The sequence below is a fragment of the Ostrinia furnacalis genome, unplaced genomic scaffold, assembly GCF_004193835.3.
Source record: "Ostrinia furnacalis isolate ACB-3 unplaced genomic scaffold, ASM419383v2 OfSCF0869, whole genome shotgun sequence".
Taxonomy (NCBI): Eukaryota; Metazoa; Arthropoda; class Insecta; order Lepidoptera; family Crambidae; genus Ostrinia; species Ostrinia furnacalis.
Genome location: NW_021131108.1, coordinates 1 through 12,987, shown reverse-complemented (window position 1 = coordinate 12,987; position 12,987 = coordinate 1). Strand labels below are relative to the sequence as shown.

The following is a 12,987-nucleotide window of genomic DNA, read 5'->3' as shown; positions in this document are numbered from 1 at the left end:
TGTGTGTTGTTAATTAAATAATCAAACAAAGATCTAATGATTAACTATAAATCTATAAGTAAAGAAACTAACAAAACCTGTAAGTACTCGTATTTAATTTTTATTAACAATTTTAGATTTATTCCGACTACGAGTTTACCGTAAGGTACAAATATCTAACAAGCATGCTCAAATAAAAATAAAAATCTTATCAAATAAAACTATTTATTTAAATTTAATATTATCTATACAAAAAATGGCAACAATATTACTTGAACAATAACATAAACCCTATTTACAAATAATATGAAGCATTCTTCAGCCAGTCTGCCACCCTGTAGTAAAGCATTGCTGTTGGAATTCACGCAATTTGCTCCAAATGTAAAAATATGAAACTGTCTTGTCTGCTATAAAATTGACCTTTAATGAACACGCATCCCGTCATCTCATTAGACTTAAAACAAGTTATATTTTGGTTCTTTCATTTTACTACTACTAATGCTCTATCGCCCAATAACATGCACTATGTAGCAACTTCATGAATTCTTAGATACGTGGTATGATACCGGAATCATTCGAATAAATCTACAATATTTGAGCGGAGTCGTTTCGGTAGTAAAGAATTATACACTTAATGGAACTCTACTTTTTACATGCTGCAATAGTTCACATATTCCCATGAACGATGAACAAACACGAAATGTAATTAATAAATAGTGGCAGCGCGGTCATTCAACAGCAACAGCGGCCGAGCCAACAGCCACGGCCGCGGCGCCGCATGGGCCTGGGCAAGGAGTCGGCTTCTTCATCATCATTCACCGGCTCGTGTGGGGACCCGCAGCAGCTGGGTCAGCGAGCGCGCTTGGCCATTCACGAGGCCATTGGAACACTCGTGCTGTTAAACCTTTTTAAATGTTTCAGTCAAATTGAATTTTCACAAAGCTCCTTAAATAAAAAGACAAAAAAAATGAATGCGCCAATTTCAACACAATCAAAGAAACGGTTCCAAAAACCGGTTGTAATAACCAGATGTTTTTGACACAACTATACAAAAACTTATATGCACTAGGTCTACAGTATGATAATTAGTAACAATAATTACTTTAATACAAAAAGTATGATAAAATTATGCTATAGGTGGAGATAATAACTGGTTTGTTCAATAATATAATTTACCTACAAAATTTTACAATAGCTAACTTGTCTACTCACAAGGAGGCAACAGTAGCAGAGGCACTTACATTGGGTGAACAAAATTGAGTTTATCTACTTACAGCTAATGTAAATAGTTTGTATATGGAAAGCGTTACGGAAGGCATCGGCCGCACGGGCCTAGGCGTGGGCGTGGGCGTCGGCGAGCACGGGCTCGGGCTGGAAGGAGCGCACGATGCTGAGCAGCGCGGTGTAGGTGCCGGCCACCAGCCCCACCACGCCCACCACGAACAGCAGCGCGTCCTTGGCCAGCTGCAGGCGCGGGCCGCGGCGCGCCACGTTCAGGCACGCCTCCATCACGGCCGGGAAGCAGATGCCCAGCGCCGACAGGCACAGCGCGCCGAACAGCGAGATGAACAGCCCCAGCCGCGGCACCGCCACCGCCAGCACGACTGCAACAGACCGCCGTCAGTCGGCCGCGCCCACCGACACCAGCGCGGCTCCCACGCCAGCGAAATGGGCACTGAGGTGGACGTGCCACGTTAATGTACACAATACGAAACCTATTCATTCTCGAAGTGATAAGCCAAATTATGACAGATTATGATGGTTGAATCCGTTGCAGCCCTTGTTAGGCCAGTAGAATAAAACACATTAATTTAACAAACTGGAAATAATTCCTACAAAAGGTTTTTATTGTTTTACTCGCTTCATTTCTTTCCCATTAAGACTATCCTAGGTTTTAGACTTAGGCGGAGTTGTGCTTCAGAGGTGGGGGTTCATGAAAGGGGGCATTTTTGCGGTTTTACGGTTATACCGCGTAAAAGACTTACAGTATCGGAAACTGGTCTTGATGACGGTTGAAGGGCATTTTATCCTATATTGAATAGGTAAGACTAAATTCATATGGACATGCGGACCGCCCCGGGTGCCAAGCCATGCTACGCCGCCACTGAATAAGTCAGTCTTAAGGTCAGTGGATAAATAGGCAACACTGCATTTATAAATTTGAACTAGCGCGACATACAAGGGAGTCTTGCGTTTGATTCCCAATAAAAAAATCTGGTTGGTGGAAGTTATTGATTAATCTTAATTAGATTTGATTAATCTCGATTATTGGCATGATCAGCTGGATTTATATTCAATCCTAATCCAAATTCGTCCCTCAAATGTCAAATTTCAATATGGTTTTGGTAAAAATATCTACGGTTTTCGATGTTTTTACGTTTTCATATTGTTTATCACTATTTAAATCAAAAATTATGGATATTTGATCGAAAACAGATTTAAATTTAACAGTTGAAATCTGGATTTGGACGAGGATTGAATATGGGAAACGGGCGTAGAGCGTCATTGCGGCTTACAACTCTGACACCAGAGTCCTGCCCACAACTGTTGGTAAATTGCACGATTTACAGGATGGTATACAATGTATGCAGCCTTGGCACATGCCCGTCAACGACGCACTCACAGGTGAGCAGGCACAGGCCCACGCGCAGTGCGTACTCGGCCAGGCGCAGGTGCCGCGAGCCGGCCGCCTGCAGGCGCGGCAGCAGGTAGCCGCGCCACACCACCTCCACCGGCACGTAGCAGTGCAGCCCGTAGCTGATGAAGATGGCCACCGCGAACATGATGATCACCGACGACGCCAACCTGCCGACGCAGTGCACTTATTCACATCAGCACTATGGAAACTGAGTTATCCATCCAGTAAGTTGGTACACATCGGTGTGAATAATATAAAATATATTATATTTATGAAGAAAAGTTTATCGACATTACCAAAGGTTTTTAGTTTTCATCATACCTATTGTTTGCAGAAGTGGCGTACATTAGTAGGTGAGATATTTTGGAATTGAGCTGTAGTAAACTTATGTAAGTACGATGACAATGTAATGTTATGGTACCATTGAGCTGATGATGGAGTCAGGAGGTGGCCACAGGAACTCCTAAATGAAACGGCGGAATCGCATCGAATTTGGATTCGTTGGATTTGTCTTTTTGAGCACTTTAGTGCTAGATGATGTCCAGGGTCCTGATGATGGATTCGGGAGTTGGCCATAGGAACTCCTAAACGAAACGGTGGAAACACATGGAGTTTGGGTTCGTTGGATTTGTCTTTTTGAGCAGTTTAATGTTAAATGATCACCAGGGCCTGAGTTTGAGATACAACTAAAAAGTGTAAAATAAAATTATATTAAAAAAACCTTTTTTTAAAGCAAGATTTTATTCTGAAATGCAGTTGTACTAAAACGTAAAAAATAATAGTATGCAAGGTTCAATCAAATAATTTCGAAAGCTTGTAGCGCAAACAGAAAAAAAGAGGAATATGCGCGATACAAGCTCTCTAAATTATTTGATTGAATCTTGCATACTAATATTTTTTCTTTTTAGTACAACTGCATTTTATTTATTCTCAACCAAAGATATTAGAATAAGAGAAGATAAAATAACTGGATATTATTTTAGGTTATGAAAATTGAAACATGCAAAGAAATCATTCTGAGCCATTCTGTAAGAATTTAGTTTCGTGGGATACTTGTGAGGAAGTCTCAAGTATTCTACGCCACGGTTCTAAATTCGTACAATTCTATTTAAAAATGCTAGATCTAACCTAAACAAAAACATAAGTACTTAACAAAAGATGAATAAAAGCTAGTAAAAATTTTGGAAAATTATCAGTAGGTACCCAGCAGCACATGTTCTTTAGAAATAACTCGTGACCATGGTTGAAGTCGCATCTAACTTGTCAACACATGATGAATGGCAGTTAACTCAATGTCCAGCTGTCGACGTCATCATCTGCAATCAGGTCTATTACGGCGATCATGTCGCCGGGAGGTGCAGGCGCGGCACGTGAGCGGCGGCGGCTAATTGCGCGCGGCCGCGGACTTCGCGCTCCCGGGCGACCCTGACCACGTGACCACGCTCCCTACGGACGCGCAATCTTGCACTTCAAACCCGTTGCATAGTGATGATAACATCCTTGAGCGACTATTATCTAAAATTGGTTAGCTTATACTGTTAAGACAAATTGCAGCGCGAATCAGCAGAGGGAACAAGAAAGATTACACGCACCGCAGCAATAGCTTAATGTGAAAATTACAGGACATGTCACTCAATTACAGGACATGTCACTCAATTAGAATCTGCAATCTGCATATCCCGTGCAACTGTGATCAAAACAACAACATCTACTCGTATAGCCAAGTCTCTGGCTCAAATATACGTAAATAAACGACAAATGTACACTTATAACCTTTTTATATGTCATGAAATTGAAATAGCGTACCCAATGAAAGCCTGTGTTACAAATCCTGGCGGTATCCTCTAATAAGCCTGTTGGGACGAAAGCACGAGATAAGGCTCCAGAGTCTGTAAATTTCTGGCTCTGAATATTCTTGAGCAGACATTTTCGAATTAATTTAGATCAGCATTTTATAATTTTAATGTGAATTTGGTTCCTACATCGACTATATAACGTGAAACATAAAAAAATGACTCGTTGATAACCGTTCTCTATTTTAGTTGAAATGGAACGCAAAAGTTGAAAATCTTTGTGCCTGTAACAATAGAGGAGGCCTACGGACTACTAGTACGAGAGGAGACCGTAAGATACCCTACGTCACTTGGAACTAAAATAAGCTCCATAGCACACGTTCAGAAAAGTTGTGCTAAGCTTGGAATAATTAATTAAAAAACTTCTGATTAAAACTCTTCAAATACTTCCGATTTGGCCAAAAGCACAAAAAATAGTCCAGTAAAAAAGCGGGTCACTTCACGTCATTTGATACCGATGTAAATACTTATGGCATCAGTTACAACTTTATTGGTAGTGACGGATGAATCCAGTCTGCCACTTCCTATTCCTATACGGCCGGAAGTACTTGGCTGACGCTCTCAAAGATAGCAATTGGACCCCTAATTTACGTCATCTGATACAAAAATGAACATAGTGCCAAATGATAGATATCTACTCGACGTTTAAGTATTGTAACGTTGCCGTTTGCTGTTTTTTCACAAATTAATATTTCTTCTCAATATTCTGATTTTGGATACCACTAGCGACATCTATTGGCGTGATTTAGAATTAATTTGCAATAGATGGCCCTTTTTGCTCAGTTAATTGAAATATACTTTGATGAAACATTTCCTAGTGTTTTTATATTGATTATTCTATTTTTCAAATAGAATATTTTCAGTGTTCTGGAAATTGTTTTCATCATGGTTTTATTAGTACAGTATTTACTTTTTCAAACGGCGAAACGAAACGTATCGCGATGTCTATGACAGAGCGGCTGTCAGTGGAGCTGTCAAATGACTTAGGAATTTGTCGATCGTGCGCAACCGCAATTTGATTATTTTCGGGAATGTAATTCCTTTTATTTCAAATCGGGTGGTGCAAAATGCATCCACGATAATTTCTTGATGAATAAATAAAAATAACACACATGAGGTAAGTTCCCGTCGGAGAATTTATTTATTTTTCGTGATTGATATTTTTCGTATTCCAGTACGTGGTTATTTCATGTGATCGTTTCTTTCAGAGATTCCCTAAATCCTATTCGGATTTTTTTTTTTTTTTTTTTTTTATCCACATTTTTTATCCAGGTTAATCTAAAGTGGTGGAAGTACGGTGATACGGTCTTGGCTAACTAAAGGCATGTTTATAAAATAGTTTGTATCAACTTTAGCTGAAAAGCAAAAAGTTGAGTGTGCAGGAAGCCGCACTGGTCAAAATTTTTGTAACCAATGCTTTTGTTTGTTACGACTATTCCAGATACACATGAAACGGGAATTTTGTGTAGTCCCTTTGTTGGCCTAAAGTAAGTTACCTATTCTCAGAACACAAATAACCCATTTGTGGTCTTAATTAATTAATTTCAAATATTTATTTTAAAGTGTCGATGTTACGCAGTTTTCATGAAATCCGATAGAGGTTTTCGACATTTTTCAAATATTATATTTACCACAAACATAGCAGAAGCAATCTGGATTAAGCACACAACATCTTCATAACGAAGCAATATCGAAAACACCAACAAAATATATTTTTTTGTCCAATTAAATCAAAAATCTAAGTAAAAATATTAAATGAAGGTAGATAGCTATAACTTAAAAACAAAAGCTGTTAGAGAAAAACTGTTGCCATATTTAAAAAATATGCGTCAATTTGAGATAGAAACAGAAAAAAAATCACAGGAAACAAACAATTTTATTTTTTTTGTTGACCAGTGTATTTTTCAAATAGAATATTTTCAGTGTTCTGGAAATTGTTTTCATCATGGTTTTATTAGTACAGTATTTACTTTTTCAAACGGCGAAACGAAACGTATCGCGATGTCTATGACAGAGCGGCTGTCAGTGGAGCTGTCAAATCACTTAGGAATTTGTCGATCGTGCGCAACCGCAATTTGATTATTTTCGGGAATGTAATTCCTTTTATTTCAAATCGGGTGGTGCAAAATGCATCCACGATAATTTCTTGATGAATAAATAAAAATAACACACATGAGGTAAGTTCCCGTCGGAGAATTTATTTATTTTTCGTGATTGATATTTTTCGTATTCCAGTACGTGGTTATTTCATGTGATCGTTTCTTTCAGAGATTCCCTAAATCCTATTCGGATGAGGGTATTGGGTTGCTGAAGACTGTGAGTGAAGCTTAAATTAGCGAACAGTCTTCGTAAGTATTTCTTTCCCATTGCGGTTTTTTTTCATAACCTAATGCCACGTTCCACTTGTGATTCTGACACTAGTATTTTTCGTTTCAGATGCGGGATTTCATATTTTACGATTTTACATTTCATATTTTAGATATTTCAATATTTCATATTGATTTCTATAATTATTACTCCTTTCTGAACTGCTGATCTCTTCGCATTTCCTCCTTGTCATCAAACCTCTGTCTCTGCAAGAGTTTGAACGCTTACCTGTCAAAGAGATGCAAGAGCTTCACCTGGCACTGCGCGCTTGAGGCCGTGGAGGACGCTGCTTGTAACCTAAAAGTGTGCGAGACCCGTTGGACCCCGGAAGAAGAGAGGAACGTTCAGGGTAACGGCTTATAACCGCATGGCTTCCAAGGTACCCACTTTTCCATCCTTCAAGTAGGAGTCTTTCCGACCTGACATCGCGCAGTTATCTTAACTAGTAGAGTCTTTTAATATTTAGGCTGAGTTTTAAGAAATTTGTAGTGGCAATAATATTCACCAAACCGAACCTATTTAACGACCCTGAATCCCTTGAGATTGGCACTATTACAGTAGTTATTATAATATCGTAATTGTTAACTATATACGAGTATACGAGATAAAAATAAATTGTGTCAATTGAGAGGGAGCTGTTTTATTTACATTTTTTAATTTCACACAAGGAACGGTAACTTATATAAATTTCTGCAAGCCGGACAACCTCTTTTCCACGTGCAGACAATTCACCATCTTCTCAGTCTGCACCGGTGGCGGTTCAATTCCAGTCACCAAGCCGCCAGGAAAAAATCCTTTCTTGCAGTATAAATTAGTCTGCTAAAAAACCTGATAAAGACTGAAAAAGGTAGCAGGAAGGCGCTGGATGCAGGCCGCTACCAACGAAATCATTGGGGAGGCCTATGATCAGCAGTAGACGTCCTATGGCTGAAATGATGATGATGATAGTCTGCCAAGGTTTATATGGTTGAAAGCTTCCGTAACATGTTTATTTATTTATTTATTTGGTTTACCAATAAATTGTTACACCAATGCTTACAAAAAAGATAACAATAACTTAAAACTAAGTGCACAATAATAGTACGGTAAACACTGCATGCATGAACAAAAAGTTGACATGAGCAAAAGTTCATTAATTATGTCAACTTTGTTTTCACCGGAAATAGCCATTTTTTTACTTTCGGCCAAATCGGAGTTTATTAATTATTGTAAGCACAACTGAACGTGTGCCATGGAGCTTATCTTAGTATTTAAGTGACGTAGGGTACCTGATCTTATCTCGTACTATACGGCATCGCGGGCGTGTGAAGTACTCACGGGCCGGGCGGCAGGTCCAGCGTGATGGAGTCGCTGCAGTCGGCCACGCAGTACACGTAGCCCAGCGCGCCGATGGCCACGTACAGCAGCACGATGATGCTCATGCCCACGTTGAGCACGCCGCACGGCTCGCCGAACGCCTTCGGGGTCTTCATGTTGTTCTCCAGCGCGATCACCTGGGAGGCGCCGAACAATTACTAAATAAGATGCCATGCCAAACCACGCATCTGTACGTGAATACTTACCTAAGTATGACAATATTATTACAGGTATTGCAATGCCAATTTCGCTGTATCAGAAAAATTTCATTCGCTAAGAAAATATGCGGCAATAAAAGTAACATAAAGTATAAAGTATAATTTTCACAGAAAACACTTTTTATCTTCTTTTTTTCCTCGCTAAGCTCACCCTCGCAATTGTCGCATGATAGAAAGATTTTATATTGCATTGCATATGAATATACACACTCGGCGTCAAATAAGTCGCACCTCCCGCGACAAGCACTTTCAATCAAGTTTTCCTTTAAGTTGATTTATTGGGCTTTCAAATAACACCAGTACAAGTAGAGCGCCATGAGTGTTTTTTTTTATTGTCGCGGGAGGTGTGATTTCTTTGACGCCGGGTGTAGTATAAAGTCATGGCTTTTTAAAACTTTGTATACTGACCACTCCTACAGCAGTGAGCGCGAACAGTATGGTCCCAAAGAACAGCGGGAAGGTGTGCGGCGAGCCCCACAGGTCCAGCGGCTCGGATGAGCGCTCGCCGGTCACCAGGTAGTACACCACGATGCCGAGCCCCGCGAACGTCAGCACGTTGGCCAGCGCCGAGAACGGCGCCAGCAGCTTCAGCGACGGGATCAGGTTGAACGCGATCAGCGGGCCCAGGATGATCAGCATGTGCACCTCCGTGCTCATCTCGTACTGCGTGTCCACCACCTGCAACGCCGCGCCCACCGTCACATCAAATCAATCAGTCATTATTGCAATCGTCAACATGTCCAGCCGCAACGAAACTTCGGACTTCAGATTCCAGGCTGCTAAGTACCTACGTATGTAAAAGTTCTAAAGTAAGAAATGAGAAGCTAAAAGGACACAAAAGTCTTGAAACGCTGAATTCGAATGAACGTGTCAACGTTAACTTGTCGCACAGAAAACCTGCTATAAAACCGATGGCGTCTCTAACCTGCTTAATGTTCAATTATTCAAATATTTGTTTGTATTTGTTACGGTTAATGTGATAAATTGAAAATTATTAATAATAACCGGTTATTATTAATAATTACCGTCAGTCGCAGTAAAAGTGATAAATTAATCACATTTAACAGTGATTATTTAATAATTCAAGCTTAGTACTACCAAATTTCATAAAAGAGAACAACATCTTGTGTACGTGCTCGTGTACAGCCAAACTTTTAAACGTTTTGATATCATATATTAATATAAATTGGCATAATGAGTTTGGAATGTTTCTTGCATAATATTACTTTTCCATGATGCCTATAACATAATGTTTTGATTTAAAGTGAAAAATAGGTTAGGGTGCGGCGGGGGTGGCCCTTGGGCCACCCCTAAGCCGCCTATTTAGTTTTATACACACATGAATGATCTCATATTAATCACTTTTACCAAATCATGCGGTAATTATTCATAATAACCGGCGATTATTCATAATTTTCACATTTATCACTTTGACCGTAACATATTGAATAAGTTCCGAAACTACTGGACCGATTTTAGTAAAAATCTTTGATATTAGAATTTTGGAATCAGTATCTTCTAGTAGATCTAATTGAATTCATTTTTCGTTGGATTTTGATTTGAGATGGAGTTAATTACAAAATAATTAACAACTAGGTATTTAATTTTTATTATAAGCATGACTTCCCAGTTATAATTTCACAGTATTTACATTTAACTAGCATTCATTAAGCAAGGCGGTTATTAACGTGACTTGACGAGGAAGGCCGCTGTTTCGTAAAACGATATCAAGATATCACATTCAACAAGACTTTATCCTGTTAAATCGACATCGCACGAATTGCCCAGTGAACATGCCAGCGTCGTTTAATGTGATTCATTCATTCCCCTTGATCAATGGTCGTGTAACAGTTAGATGTACGGCCCACGGGCGAGCGAGTGCGGTGCGTCACGTGCGCTGATTGATATTGGCGTATCGACGCGCAGCCGCCGCGCGCCGACGCCCTACCACTTGAGGCAATTGCGCCCGCGCACACGCTACCCGAGCGCGGACCTTTGACTCGTCCACTGTACTTGCTTGTTTACAGCTGCACGTTTCACTGAAAACGATGACAATCGCACAAAGGACAGAGTATTTGAAGCGACACAATGATTTATAGTGAAGCAATCAACAACTCAAAAGTATACACTTGCATGTGGCATCTTTTGTGTGAGTACCTAAGAGGTTATTGAACTGACTACGACATGCCGATAACGATCAAGTTTGTTGAATTACACTTGATCCGAACGGTAGCGGGACAATTTGTCAAAAATAGCAATTTTCCGTAAAAAGGCCAGCTTCAAATGGCTCTATTTGTGTAGGTTCCTAATTTTTATTCAATTATAGTCTAGAACTACAGTTAGGCTTAGGTTTACTATATCAAAAAATCTGAACTAGCCGTTAGTTTGTATAATTTACTATGTGACTGGCCGAATGAGCTAGTTACCATCTTTCGATTTCAACCATTTGTAAGTACCTATATTAAAAACCCCTAAATAACCTAGTCTACAAGTTTATAAGTTTGGTAATTTGAATATTATGTCTGTGCGGCATAAATAACAAGTAAAAAGTGGTAAAACTGACCTTTTTAATGTTGTCAGCGATAAAGACGATGTAGACGCAGCAGATGCCGAGCTGGTAGACGACGAGGAAGACGTCGACGGTGACGGTGGAGGGCCGCGCCAGGCGGCGCAGCGCGGGCGGGCCGGCCTGCAGCGCCGCCGCCATGGCCGCCGGGTACGACAGCAGCGGCACGCGCAGCCGCTTGCACGCGCCGTACTGCGCGCGCACCTGCGCCACACACGCCTCCAACTTATGCTCTGCAAATCAATCTTCGAACCAAACTCGCTCTCCCTCGACTATGATTTATCGCCGTGTTTAGAAAGTCGGCTAATGTGTTGCTAGAGCTGAACATAAAACAGTTGTGAAAACTATTTGTAAGTCTGAATTTTTTTCCAATATTAAAATGTCGTTGCCTGGCTCCCGCAACCTATAGTTGCTGTAGATCTATAATTCCATAGCATGGTATTGGTAATCGTAGTGGCTTGATAAAAAATGAGCAAATAACGCCCGTTGGGGAAGCCCCGCGTTCAGGCTATTAATTTGAACAAGTTGTATTGTAGTATATTTAGCTGTGAGTGTGGAGTGGTGGTGGTGGTGGAGGAGCGGGACCGACCAGCACGTGCAGGCAGTGCGTGACGAGCGCGCCCACCAGCACGGTGGCCACGACGCCGGTGACGAGCCCGGCGCGCGCGAAGGCCTGCGGCATGGCCAGGATGCCCGTGCCCAGGCTGCACTTCAGCAGGTGCACCAGCGTCTCCAAGTTGCTGCACAAACGAATGTTTTCCCTCAAGTATCACGACTGCGTCACATGATCAGTGATATGCCTGACACATCCCTTAGACATACCTAGTCGTATAAGGCGACTAGACATTCGTTCCCACCATCTTTATCAGAACATTAGTTCAATAATGTGGCCCAAACATTATTAGTTTATAAATTATTCTTCAATAGTTCTTCTCAATAAAGGAACAAAAATGTAATGCTGATGGTAAACGAAATTAATATTGTGATTTTAGTTTCTAACCACTCGCTACTTACTTGGTTGGTTTAGGAAGTTGCCTGTGGACGTGGGGATCGTAATCATCTTCTTCTCTGAAAAAATAGACGAATGGATATTAGTGCCTTCTCTTTAGGTGTGTTACGAGTGATTTTAGATAGTGCCTAATATAGGACTTTACCTTGAAATGACTACTATGACTTATGTTTGTAATGTGTATTCTTTGTATTCAGATTTGTCGTCAGTACTGACTAAAATTATTTAATAATTATGAATCTTCATACAAAACGACAAGTTCTCAGGTATAGAACTACATTTATCTATTAATACCGTTATGAGGATTCAGTAAAAATAAAATGAGAAGTAATTACTTGTGCAGCGGCGCGGCGTGGTCGGCCACCGGCTGCAGGCACAGCGTCTCCGCCTTGCTCTCCGGGTCCATGGCCTGCAACAGCGGTCACTGGCACTCCACACACTGACACAGCCGGCCTGTGCTCCCGTCCGCGTCAGGCCGACCGATCGCTTTCATAGAAGCTTTCAAAATACACAGCCATTGGAATAAGGCTTAACATGCACTAAGCTAAGTTTATAAGAAACTTCATGATCTTATTGTGCCTTTACGCACTGAGATCATGCTGTTTCATTTTATTTTTATTTTTTATTTTTTTATGCTAGACAAGGCAGGTATTTGACCGCAATTATTATGAGGTGCGGCTTGCCGCTCAGTGCGTTTTATGAAGTGCTGAGTGAATGCAAGCTATTTATGAACACTTTTTTATTTTATCCTGAACGAATACAGTATGAATTAAAATTGAATGGATTGATTTAACAGTTGATATGAAACATTAATTTTTGGAGCGATTTCACGCGCACATTATCGTATGTGGAGGATAATAGTCGAGTGGGCGCGGGATCCGGGCCGCGCTCCGGATGCGGCCGATCGGGCCCGCGCGGCGCTCACGCTGAGTCCAGGGACGATTCTACAAATCGATCCGATACATCAGCTGTGCATCTTTGTTGCTTGTTATGTATCGTTA

The 12,987-nt window shown here is 40.7% G+C and overlaps 1 protein-coding gene across 1 annotated transcript; it reads right to left on the bottom strand.

The window, feature by feature from the left end:
- Window positions 1-343: 343 nt before the first annotated feature.
- Window positions 344-12,885, bottom strand: LOC114350373 (proton-coupled amino acid transporter-like protein CG1139). Its single transcript, XM_028301151.1, has 9 exons — window positions 12,824-12,885; window positions 12,322-12,525; window positions 11,992-12,045; window positions 11,567-11,717; window positions 10,975-11,181; window positions 8,820-9,089; window positions 8,155-8,330; window positions 2,603-2,784; window positions 344-1,583 (listed from the first exon to the last, which is right to left on the bottom strand). Exons 2-9 carry the CDS (start codon window positions 12,390-12,392, stop codon window positions 1,312-1,314), a joined length of 1,383 nt encoding a protein of 460 aa, XP_028156952.1. The 5' UTR covers window positions 12,393-12,525; window positions 12,824-12,885; the 3' UTR covers window positions 344-1,311.
- Window positions 12,886-12,987: the final 102 nt, after the last annotated feature.

Excerpts from the sequence above, each read along its gene's own strand:
- LOC114350373 (XM_028301151.1), bottom strand. The coding sequence starts at position 12,392 with ATGGACCCGGAGAGCAAGGCGGAGACGCTGTGCCTGCAGCCGGTGGCC. Across the intron at positions 11,718-11,991 it reads CAACTTCCTAAACCAACCAA|CAACTTGGAGACGCTGGTGC; the intron begins GTAAGTAGCGAG and ends TCGTTTGTGCAG. Across the intron at positions 1,584-2,602 it reads GGGCCTGTGCCTGCTCACCT|TCGTGCTGGCGGTGGCGGTG; the intron begins GTGAGTGCGTCG and ends GGTCTGTTGCAG.